The 26,296-nt window shown below is 42.1% G+C and overlaps 1 protein-coding gene across 3 annotated transcripts in view; it reads right to left on the bottom strand.

Moving 5' to 3' along the window:
• Nucleotides 1-26,296, bottom strand: part of PRKCA (protein kinase C alpha) — a 211,982-nt gene that overhangs the window by 19,719 nt on the left and 165,967 nt on the right. For 2 of the 3 annotated variants that reach the window (XR_009557213.1, XM_035104019.2), the window contains exons 9-14: nucleotides 10,483-10,626; nucleotides 9,296-9,469; nucleotides 6,989-7,080; nucleotides 5,870-5,932; nucleotides 5,153-5,291; nucleotides 2,501-2,581 (exon numbers count right to left, since the gene is read on the bottom strand). Coding sequence is in view for 1 of the 3 variants with exons in the window: in XM_035104019.2 (XP_034959910.1) it covers nucleotides 2,501-2,581; nucleotides 5,153-5,291; nucleotides 5,870-5,932; nucleotides 6,989-7,080; nucleotides 9,296-9,469; nucleotides 10,483-10,626 (693 nt within the window). In the remaining 2 variants the exon portion in view is untranslated. Of the gene's footprint in view, nucleotides 1-487; nucleotides 589-2,500; nucleotides 2,582-5,152; nucleotides 5,292-5,869; nucleotides 5,933-6,988; nucleotides 7,081-9,295; nucleotides 9,470-10,482; nucleotides 10,627-26,296 lie in introns of all 3 variants that reach the window. The other variant, XR_004691854.2, reaches the window with a different exon arrangement.

The raw sequence follows: 26,296 nt of genomic DNA, 5'->3' as shown, positions 1-26,296 counted from the left end.
TGATCACAATTTTATGGAAAGGTGAGATTTCCATTTAATAACAAACATGTGGCCAAGGTCAACGCTGAAGTATGAGATAATGTGCTCTTCTGTGCACACTACTGTGTGACAGCCATACATTGCTAAGGCTTTGCTTCTACTCCACTGAACAAAGGAGCAGCCAGCACCGTTGTCCTAGAGAGGCAAACAGGGCAGCAGGCCAGCCTCAGTGCCATAGTTCAGCACATATGCCTTCCGATTCCTCACCCTGAGTGCCACAATACCCTGCCATTTATGCTGCTCCTGGCATCCATTTCATAGTATTATATTTGCATACACTTTCCAATTTAAATAAAGTGTCAGGGATGAAACAAGAGCATGGAAAACTTGAGTTTCTTCCCCACCCCCAGCAATTTATTTATTTTTTGGAAGAGAGACAGAAGCAACAAGATCAGTTCTCATCCCCAAATCAGCTTTAAAGACAACTAAGTGCCTGCACCTAATCTACCTGAATTTGGAAGGCTTCATCCCTCTCAGAAGTGTCTGCTATGCCTACAAATGTTATCCAATTCTGACGAACAAAACGTTACAGCGGTTTGTTGATTTCCCCTTATAATCAATGGAGAGAAATTATAATCAAGGGAGAGAAACAAAGTAACAGTGTTTACAGAGCAAAGGTGTTGTCTGAAGCACTCCAAGGTCCATAGGCCTTCTATATGAAGCACCCAATCAGGATCTGAAGATTTTTGTGTGTGTGCACACCTCACGTTTAGATGTTCAAATCTTGGCTTAATAAATCACACATACACACCTATTTTGCTCCTTCCTTTGCACAAACTGGGGAACAAATCAGGAGGACACAGTTAGATACAGCTTTCTATTACCGTATTTTTCGCTCCATAAGACCCACTTTTTTCCTCCTAAAAAGTAAGAGGAAATGTCTGTGCATCTTATGGAGCGAATGCATGGTCCCTGGAGCTGGATTGCCCAGGGGCAAAAAGCAGATCGTGCTTTTTTTTTTTAGTAAGAGCTAAAGGCTAACAAGAGGGAAAGAGGGAGTTGAAAGGAAGCCGCTCAGCAGCTGATTGCAAGAGATCGGGGAGGGAGATAAGGGATGCTAGCTCCCTTCCAGGCCTCGCCCCCTTGCCCAGGCCTCCATTGTTGAATGTTCTGCAGAGGGAGGCTGCAGCGACTCGTGACTGGCTGATTAGATTATCTGTCTGGAAACTGTAGAAATGGCTCCCTTTCCTTTCCTAAAGAAAATGCAGAACTGTGAGTTGAACCCCATAAAAACAGGATTTTTTCCCTTTGCAAGGTAAGCTCAGCAACTTTGAGCTGATCATAAAAGGGAGCTTTCCCCCTTCGCAAAAAAGCTGCACAACTGAGCTGATCCACCCAAAAACGGGGCTTTTCCCATTTGCAAAAGAAGCTGCACAACTTTGAGCTGATGCTCAAAAAAGGGAGCTTTCCCCCTTTGCAAAAAAAGCTGCACAACTGAGCTGATTCCCCCCCCAAAAAACGGGACTTTTCCCATTTGCAAAAGCAGCTGCAAGAAGCTGCAAAACTTTGAGCTGATCCCCCCAAAAAACAGGGCTTTCCCCCTTTCCTCCTCTAAAAATTAGGTGCGTCTTTTGGTCAGGTGTGTCTTATGGAGCGAAAAATACAGTATATCCAGACTTAAAACCACAATTAATGGCTTCCACACAAACCAGATTAGGAGGACAAGTTCCATGGGTTTATGTTTTGGATGGTTTGGAAGGTATTAACCATAGCTTCCTGGTTTTGACATAACATGAAGGCATGGTTAGCCATAGCTTCCTGGCTTATTTCCATGCTCGCACGAAGGGAGGAGCAAAAAGACTCCGTCCAGGTATATAAAACTCATTCACACTTCAGCTTACTAAGCCAATATTTGATCAACTGAATGAGGCTTTAGTTTGTGCTGCATTACGTAAGGGAAGGTGACAAAATACTTTCAATCTGAAAGTGGCCGATGATTCCCCCAGAAATCCTTAAGTATTGGAGACAAAAGAAGCAGAACTATATAACTGTAAAGCACACTTTACATGCAGTATTGCTCCTTCACTCCCAGCGATGGAAAACAGCACAGCTTTCAATGGGAAGGCTAGCTCTTAATGGATTACTGGACCACCTCTTCCATGAGCCCGCAGAACAAAATTAAACCTAACTGATATGTTGCCTTGGGCTGAACTCGGCCACTCTATGTTTGCATTTCTCATTGCATACTTAAACGCTATCAGTTTGTGCACACAGGAACAGGTTGGTGATTAAGGCTGATGAGCTATTAACTATGCAGGCAATGTGCACATTATAATCTCGTGACTTGATTTAACTTCCGTAGAGCGTTGGAGGGGCGGGGGAATATGGATTGAACTGACTGAATCTAACAACCCTGCTGTTAATTTCTCTACCTAATAAGGCATCTTTCACATTTGATCATTCAGCTGGCATCAATGCTCACTCATTGAAGTATTAAATGCAGAAGCACAAACATCCTTACCTGACCAGCTAGCATCTCGTATAACAGTACGCCATAGGCCCACCAGTCAACTGACTTTCCATATGGCTGATAGGCAATAATCTGTGAATTGTAATGAAGAAACATATGTTTTACGGTTGATTTAATTATTATTTAATCAAACGTCTAATTGAAATATTCTGTAGAAATAATTTTATAAACAAAATCAAGATAATGGAAAAATACTGAAGTCATGCTATTGGAACAATTGGTTCATTCAGCTTCATGTAATTAACAGTTATATCTCCCTGCATTTCACAGGAACAGCTACAGAACAGGGAGTAGCCAGGTACACTTGCCACAGGCCTCAGAGGGCTCAGCCAGCCAGGGCGTGGGGAGACCCGCCAGATTTATGTTGGCATGCCAAGAACAAGACTCCCACCCCAGGCCTCAGACAAGCTCTGCATGGGCCTGGCTACAGGGATCAGTAATTGTGCAAACTGAAAAGGGCAAGAAATGGCCACAATGTGCCATCATGGGTTTACAACCATGGTTTGCATGAAGTTTTAAAGCTGCAACAAGCAAACCATGGTTAAGTCAATATTCTCAACTCTCCAGTTTCTATGTTTGTTAAGGGGAGAAACTGATGTTGACAGTATCTTCCTATATACCAACTCCAGAGGGAAGGCAGGGTAAAACATTCTGATCTTAACAGAGGCTAAGGAAACAAATCATAGTGAGTGCTAAGCAAAATTAAGGGTATGTTTGCACTTAATGCTAAACCATAGTTTAGCAGCACATGGATGATTCTCAGTAAGCCAACTTCGAATCAGGAGTTATGAAGCTAGCTTGTTTAACCATTGCTTGTTTCAAACCAAGATTACATTTTTGTATGCAAGCTAAGCAGACGTCAGTATTCTGGCCACAGGGGAGAAAGAGGGAGTGTGCAAGTCTGACACTTCACTTGGGTTTGCTGAGGCTTGTACACATAACACCTGTTTAAGCATTATGTGTAAACCTACCCTAAGTGCTGTATCTGCAACAGAACAAGGACTACTGAACATCAGTTATTTGTTTGGTGAAGTAGTTGAGTATGTTAAACAAGGTGTTTCAGTGGAAATTCACATTGCAGACCAGATCTATCACATGCTACTTCAAAAATAAATGTTAGTCAACACTGGTTTTAATGGAAGAGACCGAGATCCTTTTGCTCTGCTGTAGTAACAGAACTTCACAGGAAGTCAACACTAATATTGAACCAATTATTGCTTTATTCTGGTGCTTTAAAGGCATTTTTTTTAAAAAAATCTGCAAACCCTAGTTAAAGACATACTAGTTGAATCATCAATTGAATTCTATTCCGTTTCACTTCTACAGTATAAATAAAATGCAGGAAAGCAGCCTTACTGTGCTAATGCATGCCACACAAAATGAGGGTGGAAACCCTGTTCACACTTAACAAACAGGTGCTATCTGAGGCACTAATTGGGAGAATGTGTACTTCAAAGACATAAGTAACTGGGAAGCTGAATTATTCCCTTTCATGATATAAAAGGAAAGTGAGCAGAAAGGTGAGAGCCAAAAAAACCAAAAACCATTCAGCTCACTTACTTCACTGACAGAGACGATGTCTAGATACACAAAGTATGAATATATATTAATTCAAGTAAGGATTTATTTGCCTGTAAATAACAAGCCAGTCCTATCTGACACTAATTCAAGATATAACTGTGTGGTAAATTCAGACTTCACTCTTACGGCTGTATAACCTATAAAACTCAAAGAAGCTGGCTGTGTCAATTATTTCCTTTTGGATAAATGCAGTTGGATAACACTGGGCCTAAGAGACAAATCAACTGCTTGGCAAAGTTTTCCTTCACTGTACTTCATTTGTAACTGCCCATCCCATTTGGGCTTGCAGTGCTTCAGGAAGGCCCAGGAGGGTGTGGTTTCCCCCAGTTTGTCACTATGCACCACTTTTATCATCATGTGATTATCAGTGAAGAGTATCTGGTACTGGCAGGGCCATCTTAAGGTCATCGGGCGCCCTGGTGCAGGGATCCCTCGGGCGCCCCCCCACTTTTTTCTTTAAAAAGGAAAGCTCTTACGTGGCATGCCAGGCAGCGGGGGGAGCCTCACAGCGGCCCCCGTGCCTCACAGCGGGGCCGCGCTCTGCCGGAGGCTGCCCGCCTGTCCGATGCCAGATTGAGTGGGGGAGGGGGCACTGCTGCTCCGTGCGGCCTTCCTCCCTTCTCCCAGTGGGCAGGGGTGCCTGGGCAGGCTGCCCCGGGGCCTTCCCAGCCATCTCCTGCGACTCCAGCGCTCGCTGGGTCCACGGTCGTTTCTTTGCGCCAACAGGCGCTGCGTTCCTTCCCGCCAACAGGGCGCTGCGTTTCATTGGTAGAGGTGCTGCCATGTGGCGCTGCAGAGCGGAACAGGGTCCTAGTGCGCCTGTTCCGCTCGCTTACCTCCCTGCTCTCCCGGCGCGGCTGGTGGAGGGAAAAGGGAGGCTACCTTGCAGGTCCCCCACTTGCTGGGGCGCCCCTCAGCGCTCCCTGATCGCCCTGGCGCAATGCACCACTAGAGTCAATGGGCGAGCCGGGCCTGGGTACTGGACGGGTTGCTTAAAAGTGTATTTCACAGTTGCCTTGGGATAATAGGTGTATGGTGCTTCACGTCTCAGATAGCAAGTACCTCAGGTGCAATGTAATCGGGAGTCCCACAGAAGGTCCTCGTCGACACTCCATCAGCCATATGCTCCTTGCACATCCCAAAGTCTGCAATCTTAATGTGCCCTTCATGATCCAGCATTACGTTATCTAATTTCAGATCCCTATGAGAAATCACACAGCAATTAAAAGTCTGAGTCCAAACAACAGGCAACAATGCTCCTCTCCATGGGCTCCAATGGAGATTTCAATTCCAGTGACCCAGGTTCATAGTCTGGGAGTGCTCATGGGTTAGGTGTGAGAATCTCAGGTGGTCAGATACTGTTAAACTCCAAGAACTAACTACTGTAACATGTATTGTACTCTGCCTAAAGTATTCTGCCTTCAAAGGGAGTTCAAAAGTTTCCACTTATGCAGTATGTATACTTTCATTTTGGAAACTGGAATACATTTGTTTCTTCAGTCTGAATTCTAGCAACTGCTGTGGTTATTGATCAGTTTCCAGATACTCATTTTTATGCTCCAAAGTGGCCAGAATAGACCACATAACCCAACAATTCAGGGTTCAAATTCCCACTTAGCCATGAAAGTTGGGCCTTGGGCCAGTTACAATTTCTCAGCCTAACCTATTCCTTCCTGAGAATGCAAACAGCCAACTTCCTCCCACTCCTCCTGCCCTCATAACTATTTTTTCACCGGTGGTGACAAGCTTTGTTTTTCTGCAGAGTACTTGAATACTCACCGATAAATGATTCCTTTTTTATGCAGGAAGAACAGCCCCACTGAGATCTCTGAAGCATAGAACCTGCAAGAAAAGAACACCACATTAGATATAGGAATATGTTTTGGAGCCTCCATTGTGGCACTTGCCAAGGAACTGCTGCCTCTCCTAGGGTTGCCAGACTCAATAGAGGACAGGACTTCTGTGCCTTTAATTGCCCTGCTCTCTTTTGAGTCTGGAAACCTTAAAGAGAAACCAGCAAACCCTTTGCTTGGAAATTAAACAAAGGGTCTGCTGGTTTCTCTTTAAGGTTTCCAGACTCAAAAGAGAGCAGTGCAATTAAAGGCACAGAAGTCCTGTCCTCTATTGAGTCTGGCAACCCTAGCCTCTCCCTATTTGAAAATTGTTCAGGCTCCCCCCTCTTCTGTTTGTGTGCATGTATGGGAGGCTGCTTGTTGTTGTTGTTGTTGTTGTTGTTGGGCTTTATTACAGCCAGCAAAATAACTCAAGGAATGTGTCAAGAAAGGCATGTGGGCTGGAGAGTGTCCTGTGGGCCAAATAGAGAGGTCTGCATTTGGGCCTGGAGTTAAGGTTCCAGACCCCTGCTTTATGTCCTTCCTTGCTCTTTTCGATCCCTCAGGGCTCTCTGGCTGGTTACCAGGGGCCTCATCCTGGAAGGGCCTATGTCCCTTTCTCTCCTGAAGGAGAGTTATCAGTATCAGCCCAGAGTGTTACACAAAGCTGAAAAGAAATATAATACAACCTGACAAAAGCTGTGTGAACAGGATAGCACTACAGTATCTAATTTTGGTGACTGCCACTGTTGCTTAGCTTGTTTAAGAGTCGCACATGATACAGAGATCCAAGAAATACATTTCCTTGCCAAATGCTCAGTGACTTAATTACATGAAGATAACGGAAATGACTGGCGCCTAGAATGTAATTGTTCTGAGCAGTTCACAAATCTGCGTAATACCGACGAGCTTTCGGAAGCCAGAGTTACTGCGTAGGGTTGCCAACGACACACCCTAGTAAAGGGGACAGGGTGGGGATGGGAAGGAAAGAGGACAAATATAGCCCTAGAACAAAATATTAAATGACAACTCTGATCTGAAAACGAACAGAGAAAGAGACACTCACACGGCTTGAGGCTCCTTGAATTTTCCTACTTGCTGGATATGATACATAAGGTCACCGCCATTCACGTACTCCATGACAAAATATAGGCGATCCTGGCACACAAAGTGAAAGCAAAATATATATCAGGCAGCAGAGACCTGTCACTATGAAATCGTTAAGAGAAATCTTAAGCAGATCTATACTGAACACAAATCTGGATAGTGGTACCTCGGTTTAAGTACACAATTGGTTCCGGAAGTCTGTATTTAACCTGAAGCGTACTTAACCTGAAGTGAACTTTCCCATTGAAAGTAATGGAAAGTGGATTAATCCGTTCCAGATGGGTACGTGGAGTACTCAACCTGAAGCATACTTAACCCGAAGTATGAGTGTAATTGGTTCTGGAAGTCCGTACTTAAACCTGAAGTGTACTTAACCTGAAGCGTACTTCTCCATTGAAAGTAATGGAAAGTGGATTAATCCGTTCCAGACGGGTCCGCGGAGTACTTAAACTGAAAGTACTCAAACCGAAGCGTACTTAAACCGAGGTATGACTTTATTATTAGAACACAGCAGCACAGACAAGTCATGTAACAATAACATAGTGTATAGCTATAATAACGTAAATGCTCTTCTGTTTGGTAGACAAACGCATATTGGCTTTTCATAATGATACTTGATTATTGAGCCTGTCACTGAGGGGGTGGGTGGGAGCCTCCTCCCCCCAATCATTATTTCTGAGACAAAATAAGGAACAAATAAATTGATATTGCAGTGTTGATTTTAATTTACCTAAATTTCTGTTTTTTACAGAAAATAAATGGAACCGGTGCCAGATATAGGGCAGGACACGCAGATCACCCACACAAGACACCCAGCTGGGGGAGGGAGATAGAATCCAACTTAGTGTCACATAGAAGTGGTTAAATTTACTTCCCAATTAGAGCTACCCTTATGATTTCTTTTCCTTATGTCTATTAATTGCTTCATCAACTGTCAAACAGTTTGAAGTATATTTAGAACACACTGTACCAGAAACTCATTAATTTAGCATTCCTATTCTAGTTTTTATACATTCGTTTTTATTCCTTTGCCACAGCATCATTAATTTAATTTTTTAGAAAAAGAAATTTCCTTTCTTTGTTTTCAAGTGGATGCCCCCAGCAAATTTCATTATTTTAATTAATGTGGGCAAATCACAACTTTCGAGATTTATTTTGGGGTTGTGTAATAGAGATATATCTCTTACAAAACTCGCAATTAAATTAAAATTTTAAATAAGCATTACATTGCTTTACTGCATATGCTTACTCAATGACATGTTCATATCTTTTGTACGGAAATAGGGTTCCCCTCCCATTCTTAATTCTATAATGCTTATTTCCTTTATTCCAAATCCAATTCCATCTGGGAGAATATGGAATGGAAGACAGAATGTCAGAATGAAACCGTTATTCATTCAAGGTTGTAGTTCAGAATGGCATCTGAGAAGTTGCTAGGAGAATAAAGTGGCAGAGTTCACTGAAGTCTGGTGCATGGTCACTTGTAAGCTCAGCCTGTGAACTGTCTTCACCGAGAAGCATAATAAAAATTCTGCCTGTGCTAGTAGTTCTGGAACAGCCATTTCACACATGCTGGGCACCCGCTAACACGCATCATGTAATGTATGTGTGCATGGATGAACTGACTAGTTTTCTTGTGCATCATCAGTTCAAGTTAAACTGAACTTGCATGAGAAAGCCAATGATGAGTTTCATAAGTTTGACATATCTACCGCAAGGGTTCCAGAGGTAGCCATTTTTAAGCAAAGATGTTGCTTAAGGCTTACCAGTATGTCAGGAAAACACTTGACATATGGCAAGCCTAGTTCAATGACAAAATGAAGAGGATGGGATTCAACCAAATTGTTCCATGCATGGACCAGAGTCTTCTCACACAATGAGGCTTCCGCCTCTCTAGTCCCCCCTGTGCAACCCACACCCCTAAATCTGCTCTGGCTGGTTGGGGAACCGCAGAACAGGTCTAGGGTGTGTGCAGGGGGTGGAGGGGGGCAGGAAAGTCTTGTTGTGTGAATGGCCCCTGTTCCATGCATGCATACAGCACATTGTGGTATGATGAATTCCACCCAGAGCCTGTATATTCAAGACTCTGTCCTTATTTTAACAATTTGTTAACTAAATTATCATTGCCATCTAAATCTCATTGAGGTACAGTATTCAAAGAGCCCAGAGGTTTGTTGTGAATGTTACTGAAAGGCAGTGCCAAGAGTGTTGACCTTGGCAGACAACTTAATAGTAGCAGGAGTCAGAAGAAATCAGGGTCACATACCACAGTCTGGAAGCAAGAATGAAGCTGGGTTAGGAAAGGAGGCTTGTCCTGCAAGGCTAGAACTCTCTTTTCAACCATGGTACACTCTACATCATCATCCTGAATCACCACATCTTTTTTCAATATTTTGACTGCATACAGTTCTTCTGTCCCTTTTCGTTCTGCCAACATCACCTGCACAAAGGAGAGGGTGGAAAATTTGATGGCTACAAGAGACAGGTTATTTTTTATAAAAATCTATAGACAAGCATCCCTGGTGATTTGTCTCCTGGTCTAAGGAAGTGTAAACAAATGCTTACTAAAATCTTACTGTTATACAATGAAGCTATGCTACACAATCAGTTTTTTGTGTGTGTGTATGTGTATATATATATGGAACTGCATCAGCTCTCAACAACCAATAACATCTCCCAGGAATATGTACATATTTTTTGATGTAGAGATTACATCTTCTTTTATTTAACACCATTAAGGTAACAGAACAATAGCAGGTTGCTTAGTGGCTAATACCTGAATTAGAAGACCTTCCTACTCTTGTAAATTCAATTTTTAATCATAAAGTTGCATGGCCATCTCTAGAATGCTTCTTATGAGAAGGAATTTAAGGAATGGTCTGCAACATTTTCAGCCATTAAGCAATTAAAGATGCATCTCATTCAGAAATGGGGAAAAAAGGGGTTGAGCTATTATCCTCCTTTCTCGAATGCTGGCAGTGTGGACTCCTATATGCATGATGTTGAGCTGTTCACGAATGTTACTTTTCTTAGGTGAGGTCTTGAATACAGATGTCATTTGGAATCAGGCACCAGGCAAGGAATTATGACATGTGAGGGTATTCGGTGCAGTTAAGAGCAGCTATTGAATTCTTTACCATCCAATACAATAATTGATTGATAACTTGCATCCCCTATTCTATACTCACTATGAGCACAACAGCACACCTATGAGGATATTAAGTCTGCTTTTCTGGAGACACATGCCCAGTAGTTACTAATTCTGTTTAGCACAGTTCTTCCCTTTATCAAGCAATGGGAACACTGACTCTCTTCCTTCATACATTCAGCATTCCTACTTATCCTTTAATTGTTGTGGCTCCCCCACCGCCACCCCTGTGTATTATTCATTTGAGTAAAACACAAAACCCCTTAAAATAAGGCACATGAGAAGAAATAATCAAGGCTTCCTACCTTCCCAAAACTCCCCTTTCCAAGCACCATGAGAAAGTTGAAATCTGTCAGCTTAACCTGATCAAGGTTATTGGATGGTAAACTACAGCTCCGGTCTTCAATTGGAGATATGACTTTGTTAGCTGAAGGTCCAAGTCTGGCTTTCTAAATAAATAAAGAATATAGCTGTAAGGTTTGCACTTTGCTTTCAAAGCTATTATTTTGACCCTTGTGCAATGAGAGAGAGAGTAGGAATGAGAGTACTAGCTGCATCCTCATCACTCTCCACTTCTACTCATAGGTAAAGGTACAGGTAAAGTCCAGTCAAAGGTGACTATGGGGTTGCAGCGCTCATCTCGCTTTCAGGTTGAGGGAGTTGGCGTTTGTCCACAGATAGCTTTCCGGGTCATGTGGCCAGCATGACTAAACTGCTTCTGGCCCAACGGAACACTGTGATGGAAACCAGAGTGCACAGAAATGTTTTTTACCTTCCCACTGCAGTGGTACCTATTTATCTACTTGCACTGGCATGGTTTTGAACTGCTAGGTTGGCAGAAGCTGGGACTGAGCAACTGGGACATAGCCTGAACCAGGCAAATGCCTGCATGGGATTAATCTGAAGGTTTGTTCTCAGAGAAGGAACTGCGCAAAATATTGCATAGGCACAAATTCAAAAGACCCATTCCAACAATATTGTGGGTATTGTTATAAGTGGTAATAATCTGCACGACTAGATAGAAGCAACTTCTCTCACCCAAGAGAACAAAATCAAAAGAAAGTATTACCTTCATGCCAAAATCCCTCAAATCAATTGATTTGAGAGCTTCCCTTTCAAAACATGAAGAGTGTCCTTAATAAAATTCATGCATTTAATATGTTGCAGCATATACAAAACATTTTGAAATGTTTCAGTTGAAATCCGCTCTTCATAGTGATGTTTTTCACAACATGTGACATGCTTTTTTGGAAAGAAAGATTTAACTCTCAACGGACAGCATATTATAGCAACCCACATTAAGAGACTTATTTTCTGACCAATTACCACCAACAAATTTGATTTTCAATCAAAAAATTGTTCTCAGTGGGAAAAATATTGTTGCACTCAAAGCATTTGTTATGAGATGTTTATGATTTGCAAATGCATCCTTTAGGCTAAATAAAATTTAAAAGCAGCAGTGAAGAGTGTGTCTGTGTAGGGGGGGAATGGAATGGCACAGGGAAAAAAATGGCGCAGCCAGAATGAACAGAATCCCCACGCCGATCCAAGAACAGTCCATGGGCCGGATCCTGAAGGCAATTGGGCCTGATCTGGCCCCCCGGGCCTTAGTTTGCCGACCTCTGGGTTAGAGGAACCTCTAGGAAACCCCTTGCCATTTTTGTGCCTAAAATTAACATCCAATCATTTTAATAAAAGAAGCATGAATAATGGGATTTTCTAGCTGCTTCAAAAAGTCCTGTCCCCCCCCCAAAAAAAATTACAGACAAAGGTGATGTGTAGAGTCAGAAATGCTTCAACAAATTTTCACTGTATCATTTCACTAATAACTTCACTGGCAACATCAATTGGTTAAATGTAGTATACTCCTCATAAGTGGCACACAGAAAATCAACTGAGAAAAGAAAAGAAAAACGCAGACTGCAAAGGACTTTTACCAGAACAGAAAATTCTTAGAACTGTAAACTCAGATTTGAGTGTTTTATGCCCAAGTCAAATTAAGATGGCGATAGATGATTGATAGATAATAATAATAATAAAAACAATAACAGTAAGCAAAGAGTAGCCCCAATTACTTGAATAAAAGGTTGTGTTTAAAGCCACAACCACTACACAAAAAGTCAATGAATCCTCACACCATGTCATAATGGCTATTATGGTGTTGTCCATATACCACCCTCCAGATCTCTGGATGACCTCTTATGGAAGCTTTGTATAGATGTTAAAAGGCATAAGGGACAATACTGAACCCTGCAGACCCCCACAGCATAATCATCACAAGGTTGAGCAGCTGTCTCCCAGTGCTATGCTCTGGCAATGATCTTGCAGGTAGGAGTGTAACAGAGCCGTTCCAGGAGAATATCATAGTATCAAAAGCCATTCAGAGGTCAAGACGAATAAATATTTATCATTCCCCTGGTATAAGGAATCAACCAGAGTGATCAAGTCTGTTTCAGAGCTAAACTCTGGCCTGAAAGCAGATCAAAATGGGTCCAAGATATCGGTAAGAACACAAAGATAATAAAGAGTGTAATCCTGTCCCACTAATTTTTGCTACAGAGTTCAATGGAACCAGGACTGGGTACAAAATCTGGAGGAATTTGTAAAGGTAACTGACAAGACAACAGGTAATACTGGGATACATGTCTTACATTGCTAGATCTACAAAAGGAGCTAGGAAGCTTTAATTTCCATCCAGAGAACCCACTCCCAATTATTGGGGACAACCAATCATCATTCTCCAAACATTAGGTTCTTGCCTGAAGCAAGTGCAAGCAATTTTTTAAAAAACATATTGGAGCCAAATTACAGAATATGAAATATCACAAAATGTATCCATTTTCAGGATAAAGAATATGAAAATTATTGCATTATAGCATATGCCCCATATTACTCCAGGCAGAAAATATTATTTATAGTGTGTATCCCCAAGGCTGGCTCCTGACCTTTGAACTGAGGTTAAAAGGAAGCAAGTATCCTATAAATCTATCAAACCTGACACAGTATATCCATCAGATGGGGAATAATCCCAAAGGGTTTTAATTGAGTTCAACATAATTTATTAGGATAAGAACCTTCACTTGAATATTTTTCATAGCCATCATCCCTTTTTAGTAAGTTATCAATATATGAAACAGATTTTTGGCACAGCACAAAAATCAATAAAGATAAAAATATTTTAACGTATATCTTAGTGATAAAATGGAGGGCCTTTTTAAAGATTTGTTTATATATATATATATGGTTATGAAGAACTCAGAGAGCTTTTAAGCCTCTGAATCACAATATTCTGTCACGCTGTATCACAAGCGAAATCTCACCATGCAATATGCAATGCATGCCGAATAGACTTCAGGCAGAATACCATGCAATAGACTTACTCTGTCTTAGCCAGAGAAGGTGCTATAGGTAGACATTTAAATAAGGAGAAAAAAGTTGTGTTCAATATAAAACTCAGAGCACTGCTTTTGCCCTTTGGGTTTTCATGTTAATGTTTCAGAAAACAGTGCTTTCTGAAGAAGCAAAATACCACTGGAAAATATACACTTTATAGTCCGATACCATCAGGTACTCTGTGTACTATCTGCTAATGGTGGGATACATTCATAGTCCTCCCCTGGTTCAGCAGAACTTATTAGGATCGCAGATTTCCTCATTCCTCTGCGTAACACAGCTGGGCTTTCAGATTTTAGCCAACAGCACAGAAGGGGCAAAGTCTGTTCTGGTCTCCTTTCAGGCATGCAAGACCTGTGCCAGTTGGCTGGGGAGCTTTTCATTACACATCGGATCCTGCTTTAAGTGCAAGCCAAAGCAGGTTAAAACTATACATAAAGCTGCCCAGGAGATAACTATCGGAATCTCTTTTTTGATGATTTGTCATTATTAGAAACTCTCTTGCATATTGACACTACACATGTTAATATCTCTTAGTAAAACGAAATGAAAAACCCATGTTAAATCTAGCAGACAAACTTCAAATGCAGATTTCAAATGGAAATTAGTTGCACCACGAAGAAGGTAGAAAAATCCCAAGACATGCAAATAGTCTTACTTTCTTTGGTTTGGACGCACCTTATCTTGGACCTTTCTTTTACCCTGTAACCACAGGCAAGTTAAGACTTTTTGGCATTGAACAAAACCACTATAATTCTATAAGCAAAAAACAAACTACAAACCCCAGTCCCAACTGGTACAATCATAGGGGGTTCCATTCACTTTATCTACTCAACAACTCTCTTTGGATTTTACCTGCAAGTATTTTATGGGGAGCATTCCTTCACAGAGAAGTAGCAAGAACATACCCTCCCAACTCAACAGGAGGAGAAAAGTGATCATAGCCCAGTCCTGATGCTTTGTCTGCTAGCAAATTAATCCTTAGAAGGGCATGTACCAATAGCACTGCCACAAAACATGTTAGCTTGCCTTCATGGGGGAAAAAACAGGAATGGGTATCTTCAGAAGTATATCTTCAGAAACTGATATATTTTCCCCTAATTTGTGCATTTCACAATTTCAAGAATTGTGTCTGCAGGTTCATTACAGACTAGAGCAGGCATTCCCAAACTGCGGCCCTCCAGATGTTTTGGCCTACAACTCCCATGATCCCTAGCTAACAGGGCCAGTGATTGGGGAAGATGGGAATTGTAGTCCAAAACATCTGGAGGGCTGAAGTTTGGGGATGCCTGGACTAGAGGGAAGCGGACCAGGGTGCTTTCCTGAATTCAAAAGCCAATCTGTTATACTCAAGCAGAGAAGTAACCATGGTTGCATCCATACCATACATTTAAAGCACTCTTCAAAGTTATGGCTCCGCCCATAGAATTCTGGGAACCGTAGTTTGTTAAAGGGGTTAGGAAAAATAGCTTGGAGACACACTGGAACCCAGGATTTTTTTGGGTGGGGAGAGCCATGACTGTTAACAGTTGCAAATAGTTCAAAACAGAACTATTAACTTCAGTGGCAATCATACTTCATCCATTGCGCCGAAATGTCATACACACATCCTCATTTTTTCTATACAAAATATTCTGGGTTCAGTTTAAAGTAACTAAAGTCTGGTACTGCATCTTGTCTCCAAACCATGATTTGAACTTGCAGTTTGATGCGGGCCTGCAAACCATGGTTTAGAGGTTGGCTTGAACCACAAATTTGCCGATTCCTCTTACCCCAGCAAACAATGCTTAGCAAAAAACAAAAAGCAAACTAATAATAATAATAATAAACCCAGGAAGTGGAGGAAGGAACCCATGGACAAGAAGGAGAAAGCACTTTGCTTTTGTGCTACGTTTTAATTAAATCTATGAGTCACACTACAACTAACTGCAAATAGTAGCAAGACTACTATCTAGTCCATTTGAGAAGGCACAGTATGCCTGTTGTCATAGTAACATGTTTAAGACAATCTCGAAGGAGCTCTCTTGCCTGCCTTCTCTTCAGTACATAGAAAACATGAAAAATGGGTTTATGTTTGTGTTTTCATCTAATACACTGGAATATGAACCTATGTTTTCTGTAGTCTCTTTTTGGTGAACAATCACTTCAACGACATCTAGTGATCTAGATATAATATCTAGATATAGACATCTAGATATAAACAGTATGTGATCTAGACATCTAGATATAAACAGTATGTGACCAATGCAGCAAAAAGCAAAGCCCAGATAGATCCCCAAAATGTTATTGAGCTTTGAGTGACAGAAATCAGAGTTTGTCTATGTCCCTGCTGTTGATTTAAAAACAAGAGAGAGGGATGGGTGACTTAGCTATTCTCTTACTAATTAGAGAGGAGGTTACCAGCCTCTGTGTGTGTGTGTGTGTGCGTGTGTGTGCACACACACACACACATGTGTTCAGCCTAGGAGCCAAGACAACTAAAAGAAGACAATGGCCTTACCTTCCAAGTCCCAGACTGCAGAATCCGGGACCGGCAGCCGTGTGACACCGGAAGTTGCGTCGACGTAACTTCCGGTGTCACTTTGCCCTTCTATGGGCACCAAAAATGGCCGCCACCGGCTTCAAAAGTAGCTTCTACGCATGACTGGAAGTGCGTCGACGCAACTTCCGGTGTCGCCCCGCCCATCTATGGGCACCAAAAATGGCCGCCGCCAACACCGGAAGTCGCATCTATGCACTTCCGGGCATGCGTAGATGCAACTTTTGAAGCCGGCGGTGGCCATTTTTTGTGCCCATAGAAGGGCAAATCGGGGGGGGGGGGCGAAATGGCCACCGGCAGGAGAAAATAACAGAGAAAAACAGGAGACGAAGTGATACGGGGGACCACCGGGAAAAGGTAAGTAAAAACGGGGGTTTCCCGGGGAAAACGGGGTACTTGGCAGCTATGAATGGCTTCTACTGGGTAAAGACTGGGCTAGATGGAATAACATGAGGAATGCCATAGGAAATGAGTAAAATAACATGTTTCTGGTTGAAAGCACCAAGTGAGGAAAGAGATCATGGGGTGTAGCACTCCCATAATTCTACCTGTTCCCCACAGCAGTCTAGGAATACAACTGAGCTCTATCTTCGGCACTGGGAGGGGGTAAAAGGGTGCAAAACGGGGTGGCCAACATGGTGCCCTCCAGATGTTGTTGGACTACAACTCCCATGACCTCTGACCACTGAGCTGTGCTGGCTGGGGCTGAGGGGATTTGGGAATTTCAATGCCCACGATCCACGTTTGCTATCCCTGGTGTAGAATGATGAATAGCAGGGATAGGCATTTTCATGTTGAGGACTTCAGTCCCTGTTGAAAGTCATTGGTTCAGGGGCTGCACACCAGTAGGGAGAAGAGCAAAAAGCGAGCAGGGCTGGAACAAAAGGTGTGTCCCTGTCTTTCTTTCTGCCAACCCTTTTTTCTCTTCCTGCTGCCCTTTCTTGCCACCGCCATAAAATCAAGCCAAATACACTGGGGGAGTGAGCAGGTTGCCCAATCCTGCTCTACCGGGAGAGAGTGGAGTTGTTCACATGACAGGGAGGAGTCCAAAGGGATTGAGTGCTGCAACTAGGAACTGCCACTCTAGGTAATCATTGGAAATTAGGCAATAACTTTTTTTTTAAGTTCCCAGATCTTCCCTACCCAAATAGGGAAGCCTCTTTTCAAGCCCGTGTATCTTCCTGGACACCCAGGATAATACTAGTTTACGTATTAAAGCAGCAGTCTATGTTATTTTCCTAATATGCTTTAATGTATATGGAGGGAGAGATAGAATATGTGTTAAACATTTCCCCATGACATAAGTGGAACTTTTTTAAAAAAATCAATTCCTATTGCCTGGATTGCATACTGTGCCATTAAGCATTAGGAAGAGAAATGTTCCCGAATCAGATTAATGAGTCTCCCATATTGCTTCACTCACTATATTGCTGCTTCTACCATAGAGTAAGAAGACAAATTATAGCTTAATTATAGCTTAAAGCAGAACAGAGACTACCTGCAGTATTATATGCTACATATAAAAATAATGGCATGAAATCACAATTATGTGGTCCGCAGTAATAAACAAACAAACAAACAAACAAACACATAAATAAATGTATGCAGTTGTGATTTCTTACATTAGGATCCCAACAACCTGATTTAATTCTTAAGAGATGTTTTAAAGCAACCGCTGCGTATTTGCTTTGTTATCGTAATGCACTACTGCCCTCCTGTGGTTTGCAAATTTAAAGGAAACGTAATATACTCAGTTTAAAATTACAGACATGTGCGCACACACAAACAAACACACTTTTGTGTATTGTATATCTGAAGCACCATAGCTGTAGAATCCATCATGCCAAGGAAACCTGTAGACAATGTTGTTTCATATTACTTCCTGCAACAGTATTTGCAAAAGTCAGTCTTCAGAAGCAATTCACTGACTACTTAGGTAAAAAAAGGTAAAGGTAAAGGACCCCTGAACGGTTAAGTCCAGTCAAAGGCAACTATGAGGTGTGGCACTCACCTCGCTTTTCAGGCCAAGGGAGCTTTCCAGGTCATGTGGGCAGCATGACTAAACTGCTACTGGCGCAATGGGACACTATGACGAGTGCCAGAGCACATGGAAATATTGTTTACCTTCCCGTCACAGCGGTACCTATTTATCTACTTGCACTGGTGCGCTTTCGAACTGCTAGGTTGGCAGGAGCTGGGACAGAGCAACGGGAGCTCACCCTCGGTCGCACGGATTCGAACCTCCAACCTTCTGGTCGGCAAGCCCAATTTTAGACCACAGCGCCACCCGTGTCTACAGTACTTACCTGGCTACTTACAATGTAATGGGTCACCCACATTCATGGGTGACTGAAGGTGGGGGGAGAACAAATAAATATCCAGGGAGATTGCCATGGAAAAGTCATCTATTGATTGCCCAGCAATTGTAAAAGGTAACTGGTCTCCCTTGTGGGCAAAGGTGCCAACTCTATGGGGCCCTGGTCCCTTTGGCCCTCCCTCAATAAAATATGTAGGGATGCTGCCCCCCCCATGAATATTTTCTGCAACTTGACACCCCCTCCCCTCCTGCCTCCCTTGGGCAGCCACCTCACAGCTAACTGGGCACCGCCCTCTTTTCCCAAGCCATGATTTAGCTTAGCTTAACATGTGGACTAGGCCTATGTTTTCACCAAACTAAAAGATTTAGTGCCACCTGCAAACCTGGCCACCTCACTGTTCAAAACCCTAACTCCAAATCATTTATGAACTAGTTAAAAAGCATTGATCTCAATACAGTTCTCTGTGGGACCCCACTGTTTACACCTCTCTTTTGCGAGGAATGTTCACTTATTCCTACTCTCTGGTTTGCCTTCTTGGTAAGTATAACATTCCCATTCTCCCCCTAATGCTTAGATTTTCCCAGATCTGCAGTGGTCCTTCTGCCAAAGTTTCAGCAAGAGAGAAAAATTCAACCAATGTACATTCCCCATGAAAACACCACCTATGAAAAATAAAACCTCAAGGGAGATTAAACACGAACAGGCAGCCCCCAAGTCTTATCAAAACTATCGTGAACTATTTCTTTCTAGCTCCCATGAGGAGCATCTCCACCCCTATCATTCACAGCCCAGACACTGAGGTCCAGCTCCGAGGGCCTTCTGGTGGTTCCCTCACTGTGACAAGTGAGGTTACAGGGAACCAGGCAGAGGGCCTTCTCGGTAGTGTGGAACACCCTCCCATCAAACGCCAAACAGATAAACAACTATATGACTTTTAGAAGACATCTGAAGGCAGGGAAGTTTTTAATGTTTGAAGTTTTATTGTGTTTTAATATTTTGCTGGAAGCTGCCCAAAGGACCTGGGGCAACCCAGTCAGATGGAGTGGCATATAAAGAATAAAATCATCATCATCATCCACCCCAAAAGGTAGGGAGTCTTGACTAAGAGGGCTTTTAATAAGTGCTATTTCCATCTCTTGTCTGAACTATTTCAAGACACAGGGCCAAAGCCTGAGAACCACAAGTGATACAGGCTCAAACCTGCGTTGTTTTTCTGTATTTATTTTTACTCAGATCTGCATTATTTTGAGATTGATCTAAGCAAGATTCATATATATAATCTTTGTGTTTCATCAATTTATTCTGATAAGCAGGAATGCCGGTCAGCAGGATTGCATCAATAGACCTTCGGATTTTTAATTAAACTGTGAAGGCAGAAGCCTTGAATGTGGAGTAAAGGGTTTTAATTTCCTCAAGTTAATTATCAGAAACCCCTCTGATGTATTTCAGCCTTTTTCATAAACTTGTAACCAATTGAAGCTTCTTGTCTTTAGTCTTTATTTGCTCTTGTAAAAGTGAAGGCTACTGAAAGCAAAAAGGTAACTGAAGAAAATGTCATGGGAAGGTGAATGCCAGGGATGTTAAAAAACAAACAAACAAACAAACAAACAAACAACATTTCTACCGCAGCTATCAGTTTTTAAAGCAACACAAAATCCTTCCAGTTAGGAATACTGTTCATTTGAACAATACATAATTTTTGGCATGGTTTAGACACAGAAATTCTTTGTTATATTATGCAAAGAACAAAACGAGTATGAAATTACAAGCTAATATTCAGGATCTAAGGGAAGCAGCTAACATATTTTAAATTTAGCTGCCTGTTTGTAGGACTACAGTTTTAAAGCATAGGCAAACATTCTTTCAGAAATGCAGTCCTGCAGGGAACAGATTTTTCCAGTACATTTAAAATCACACACAGAGAGAAGTACTCACAATAGCTGTAGTCTCACTGGAAATGACTTCCTATCTTCCAGCACCAGATTAAGCCCCTTTTATTTCCCCAGTACTTTTAGTGTTTATATTTAGACTTATTTTAGCCTGGATATTCATTTTATTCTGAGGCTAAGCTGCTTCAGGTTGTGCCCATTGATTTCCCTCCACTGACATCATGCAATAAAGCGAAGGAAGGTGAATTTTGCAAACTTCTTCTCCCTGTGACCCTCAGCACCATTTTAAGTAAAATAAAATAAATGAATAAATTATATTCCACATCAAGTGCAACATATCTATAAACGCAAGGAAAATTAAATAAATAAATAAATATGTTGTAACGGTCAGCTTGTTGGCGATTTCAAGTCACTTATGTATGATGCTTCATCATATATTTATAGATAGGCACTGGGGTTTTAACATTGTAACTGGGGTGGGTGGGGAATGATCCTATTCTATATAAAAATGATTATTCCTTTATGCGACAACAGGTGCAAGAATAACCTTAGCTCAGGTTTGGAAACAAGATCAAATTCCAACGATAGAGGACTGGCGTAAGAAGATGGTGGAATATATGGGGATAACTAAATTCAGGGCCGGCTCTAGGGGTAGGCTGGGTGGCGCGGAAGCCGTGCTGCATGCTGCACCCACCCACCAGGGCGAGGGCGCCGGAGCGATCTACACACCACGGCACCAGGGCGCCCGACATGCTTGAGACGGCCCTGGCTAAATTAACATCAAAAATAAGACAGCAAGGTAACGAAATGTACGAGAGAGAATGGGGATAACCTCATAACTAAAATTTCTTTATTTTTATTTTTGTTTTCATTTTGTTTTATTTTTCTTTACTTTTTGATGTTCTTTTTTACTTTTACTTTTCTTGTACTTTGAAGGAAATTTATGTATACACAAAGCTATAGCTTGTTTAGCTTATACGTAAATCCGGCACTGCACACATAGACCATTTAAAAAGTAAAATTGAATCCAATGTTGAGTGAAGTTCTACTCATACAATAGGATTTCCCCCACCACGTGCGCCCCCCCCAGCTCCAGCTGGCCAGAGCACATGTGAACAGATAAAATGGAATGTTTGGAAAGATGTGTGAGAACTTAACTAAGCATTTATTTATTTTTTGCAAACTGGCTCTATAGCTAGTTCTAGGGAATACACTGCAAGTACTTCGGGGGGGGGGGAGAATGAAATAAAGCAGTATAATTTAGTCAAAGATGTACTCTTTCAATTTCAGGGATTGAAACAAAGTAAAAGATAAGATTATACTAGATGCATCTAGCTAGCTTTTGTAAGTGAACTTCATGAATAATTTCTATTTTATGAGATGTTATAATTCTAATAGGGACCCAGGTGGCGCTGTGGGTTAAACCACTGAGCCTAGGGCTTGCTGATCAGAAGGTCGGCGGTTCGAATCCCTGCAACGGGGTGAGCTCCCGTTGCTCGGTCCCAGCTCCTGCCCACCTAGCAGTTCGAAAGCACGTCAAAGTGCAAGTAGATAAATAGGGACTGCTCCGGCGGGAAGGTAAACGGCGTTTCCGTGTGCTGCTCTGGTTTGCCAGAAGCAGCTTTGTCATGCTGGCCACATGACCCGGGATCTGTCTGTGGACAAATGCTGGCTCCCTCGGCCTATAGAGCGAGATGAGCGCCGCAACCCCAGAGTTGGACACGACTGGACCTAATGGTCAGGGCCCCCGTTACCGTTACCTTTATAATTCTAATAGGTTATATTTTTTGCCTACCTATATTAAACTAGCAGCTTAATTACCTAGTGTTGCTCAGGAATTCTATGAAACCCAAAAATCAGTAGAGTTTCGGAATCAGTGGTTAAAACCAGTGCAGGTTTGAATGCTTCGGCCCGCCATCTTGATTCAAAATGGTATCCAACTGTATCCAAGCAGACAAAAACCCGCAACTTGATCTCAGGGACCACTGTGCAAAATTTGGTTATTATGTCTTAAGAGGTATTGAAATGCATAGTGAACAAGCAACTTTCTAAAGCATTTAAGTCAGGGATAGGCAAATTCCGGGCCTCCAGATGTTTGGGACTACAATTCTGATCCTCCCTAGCTAACAAGACCAGTGATCAGGAATGACGGGAATTGCAGTCCCAAACATCTGGAGGGCTGGAGTTTGCCTATGCCTGATTTAAGTGGATGAGCAGCGATAACTAATATCAGAAGATACAGTGCATCCTAAAGAGGTGACACATATGAACCGGGAGCTGAAATTTTGGAAAGCGAAAAATAACCCTGGAAAGAAATGTTGTGGATGCAAACGAAACAATTCAAAAGGAGAAAACTACCTTGAAAAAGGCAATATGTACTTGGAGTACTGAAAACGACAGAAAAGGATGGAGGGCGCCTGCCTTGTTAAAAATGGGAGTGTGAACCAAAACAATAATAATGAGTTTCAACAGATTTATGGCAGCGGCAATGTAGGAAACACAGCTTATTTTTGAAGGGATAGCTGGGAGCTCAGTAAAAATCAGGAAATAGCACCAGTAACTTCACCTCCAATAGCAGACACAATGCATGGCATTGCCCTTAAGCAAAAATGGAAAGGGAAAAGTACATCATTAATGAGGGAAGCAAAACATACCCCTATCTGCATAAATTGTCATTTACCTCAATATACAGCACCATTTGACAAATGGAATCATTGACCAAGACAGCGTTCCCAGCCTACCACTTGCCTGTTAAAGGTATCCATTTGAGAACGGCAATAAGTTTAATGAGGCTTGCATGCAAGGATAACTTGCTGATCTCTCGGGGAGGGAGAAAATACGAATAAAATAATGATATAGTGCAATTATAGTACCACTGTAATTCTACGGAGTTGTAGCAATGAGAGAGACCTTAAGAGGGAGCATCGTGTTTCTCATGCAGTGAGGTAGAATTGTGTAAATCTCCACCTGCAAACAAATATATTCATCCCTATTAACACAGGGTGCTACTTTCCAGTTTGAATCATGACGGGTTCTCCCCTCAAAAATTAACTCCCTCTCATTCATGCCCTCTGGCACTTTTTGTCTCTCACACTGCCATGCAGCATTTCATTTTCCTGAAATCTGTATTGGTTTTTTTTATAAATTTAATTTAGGAAACAGCAATTGTTTGTGAACGACAAAGCACAGCAGGGCAGAGAGTAGATGGGTGAGGTCCCTTCTGAAACTTGAACTTTGTAAGCTCTGAGCAGGACAATGCCAGAACTGACTCAGGAACAGCCATGCCAATTTCATAAAAGGCCATGTTATACATTGACTCTTTGTGCCTTTTTTAAAAAAAATTGTGCTACTTGTTCACAGACTCATTCCTGCTAGTTAGCATACACCAGTGGTTCCCAACAGGTGGTCCGGGGACCCCCAGGGGTCCGCGAGCTATGCCAGAGGGGTCCTCAAGATGCTATTAGAATAAAAAATATATTAAATATATTTCGTATGATAACAGGTTTTTTTTGTTTTGGCCGCTTCCTGCATGAGCAGAGTCTAGCGCAAAACTAGAATTAGATAGAGGCAGTAGTTCTGCTGTATGCCGTTAGATGGCGCTTTACAAACACTACTGTTTTGCAAAGAGGCAGCACGCGTATTCTACCAACGCTCACCTCCCCAAGATGCTTTGTGCGCGTCGGCTTCATTTGTGCGCTACTGCGCAGGTACCCTGTCTTCTCCATTCCCCTCCCTCCTCCCTGGCGTGCGCTGCCTCTTTGCAAAACAGTAGTGTTTGTAAACAAGAAACTTGGAAATAAGGCAATGAAAAAGATCCTTCCATTTGCAACCACATATCGGTGTGAGCAGGCATTTTCTTCCATGTGTTTCATGAAAAACAAATATAGGAATCGGCTCGACATGCGGTCGGATTTCGGAGTGAAAGTTTCAAGTTTGGAACCTAATATTTCAGAAATAATGAACTCAAAGGACAAATTTAACTCATCTCATCAAGAACTGAAAATTAAAACTAACTGTATACTGATGGAGTACTCTGTTGTAACTGTAAAAAACGTATAAATATAAAATATAAAAAGACTCTTAATTTGGCTCTCACTTTTTAATTTTAGGATTAGGAATTAATGGGGGTCCTTGTCACAATAGCGGCTCGATGAGGGGTCCTCGAGAAAATTTTGTTGGGAACCCCTGGCATACACTATGTGATCCATCATCTTGTATGTGGCACAGCTGTGTACTACACTGTTTGCTTGCTAAAGGGCAAGGGAATCATCATAAAGAGTTATTTATGGCAGCTCTGAGTCACCTACCTCTTGCGAGGTGAAAACTGAGGAGTCTTACTTATTTATAGCCAAGACTTGTACTGATACATTCTGCTGGCCTTTAACATGAAACTGTGGTAAAGATAGTTTAAAATTAGACAACACAGAAGCACATCACCCGTGATGAACAAGACCATAACGGTTAACCCTTCTACCCCACAAACCACCACCTTTTCCGGTGCTTCGGCCTGAAGCCAATCTTGTTCTGTTCCAAGGTTCCTGAATAACCCTAGGGCGGCACTGGCAAGGGAAAGAGCAGCACCAGATTCTGAAAGAACTTCAGTGCAGAACCTCTGGCGACAGGGAGAGAGTGATGTATGCAAATGCTTCTCCGTGGTCCTTGCTTTCCTTGAGGGCTGCAGTAAAATTACTTATATATCACTACTACCAATTGTATGAACAAATCTCCACAGTTCTTATTTAGGGGTTTTAAAGCACTGCTTCAGTGCAACAAATGCAAACCGTTTGTTATTTTGCCCATTGTGAGCTACCCCATCCATTTCATGATTCAGCAGGGCCATAATAATGTATGCAGCTAGATTCACATTACTGTGTGTACACTCACGCCCGGGTTTCCCCACATTCATAATTGTATATCCATCTCATGTATAGAATGTCCTGGGAGATTGAAGCGTTCTCCTACTGGTTTCTCTGTTTTGTGATTCCTGATGTCAGATTTATGTCCATTTATCCTTTGGCGTAGGGTTTGGCCTGTTTGTCCAATATAGAGAGCTGAAGGGCACTGTTGGCATTTGATGGCATACACAATGTTAGAAGATGAGCAATTAAATAGTCCTGAGATGGTATGTTGGATGTTGTTGGGGCCAGTGATGGTGTTGTGCGGGTGTATGTGGCAGCAAAGTTGGCATCTGGGTTGACTGCAGGCTCTGGTACCAGTGTCCATGTTAAGTCTGTGGTGGTATTATTGTGGGTGAGGAGTTGTTTAAAATTGGGTGGCTGTCTGTAGGCAATGAAAGGTCTTCCTCCCAGGGCTTGAGAAAGAGAACTGCCATTGTCTAGGAGAGGTTGTAGATCTCTGATGATGCGCTGTACTGTTTTAACTTGGGAGCTGTATGTGATGACTAGTGGTGTTCTGTTATTTTCTTTTTTGGGTCTGTCTTGCAGCAAGTTCTCTCTGGGTATCAGTCTGGCTCTGTTGATCTGCTGTTTAACTTCATCTGGTGGATATTTTAGTTCTAAAAAGGTTTGCTGTAGATCTCTTAGGTGAGAGTCTCTGTCTGTAGAGTTGGAACAGATGCGGCTGTAACGTAGGGCATGGCTGTATACGATGGTTTGTTTGGTATGTTTGGGATGGTAGCTAGAAGCATGTAGATATGTTTGTCGGTCAGTTGGTTTTCAGTATAGGGTGGTGCCTATACAACCATCCTGTATTTTTATAGCAGTGTCCAAAAAGTGTATTTCTTGCATAGATTGGTTCATTGTTAGGTTGATGGTGGGGTGAAATTCATTGAAGGTCTGGTGGAAGGTGTCCAGGGTCTGTTGACCCTGTGTCCAGATAATAAAAATGTATCGTCAATGTATCGCAGGTACAAGAGAGGTTTGAGTGGGTAGGAGTTTAGGAAACGTTGTTCTAAATCCGCCATGAAGATGTTGGCATACTGTGGGGCCCATTGCTGTGCCACTGATCTGGAGGAACAGGT

This window comes from Zootoca vivipara, chromosome 2, assembly GCF_963506605.1.
Source record: "Zootoca vivipara chromosome 2, rZooViv1.1, whole genome shotgun sequence".
Classification (NCBI taxonomy): domain Eukaryota; kingdom Metazoa; phylum Chordata; class Lepidosauria; order Squamata; family Lacertidae; genus Zootoca; species Zootoca vivipara.
The sequence above is the reverse complement of the archived record's forward strand: the minus strand, read 5'-3'. Positions and strand labels throughout refer to the sequence as shown.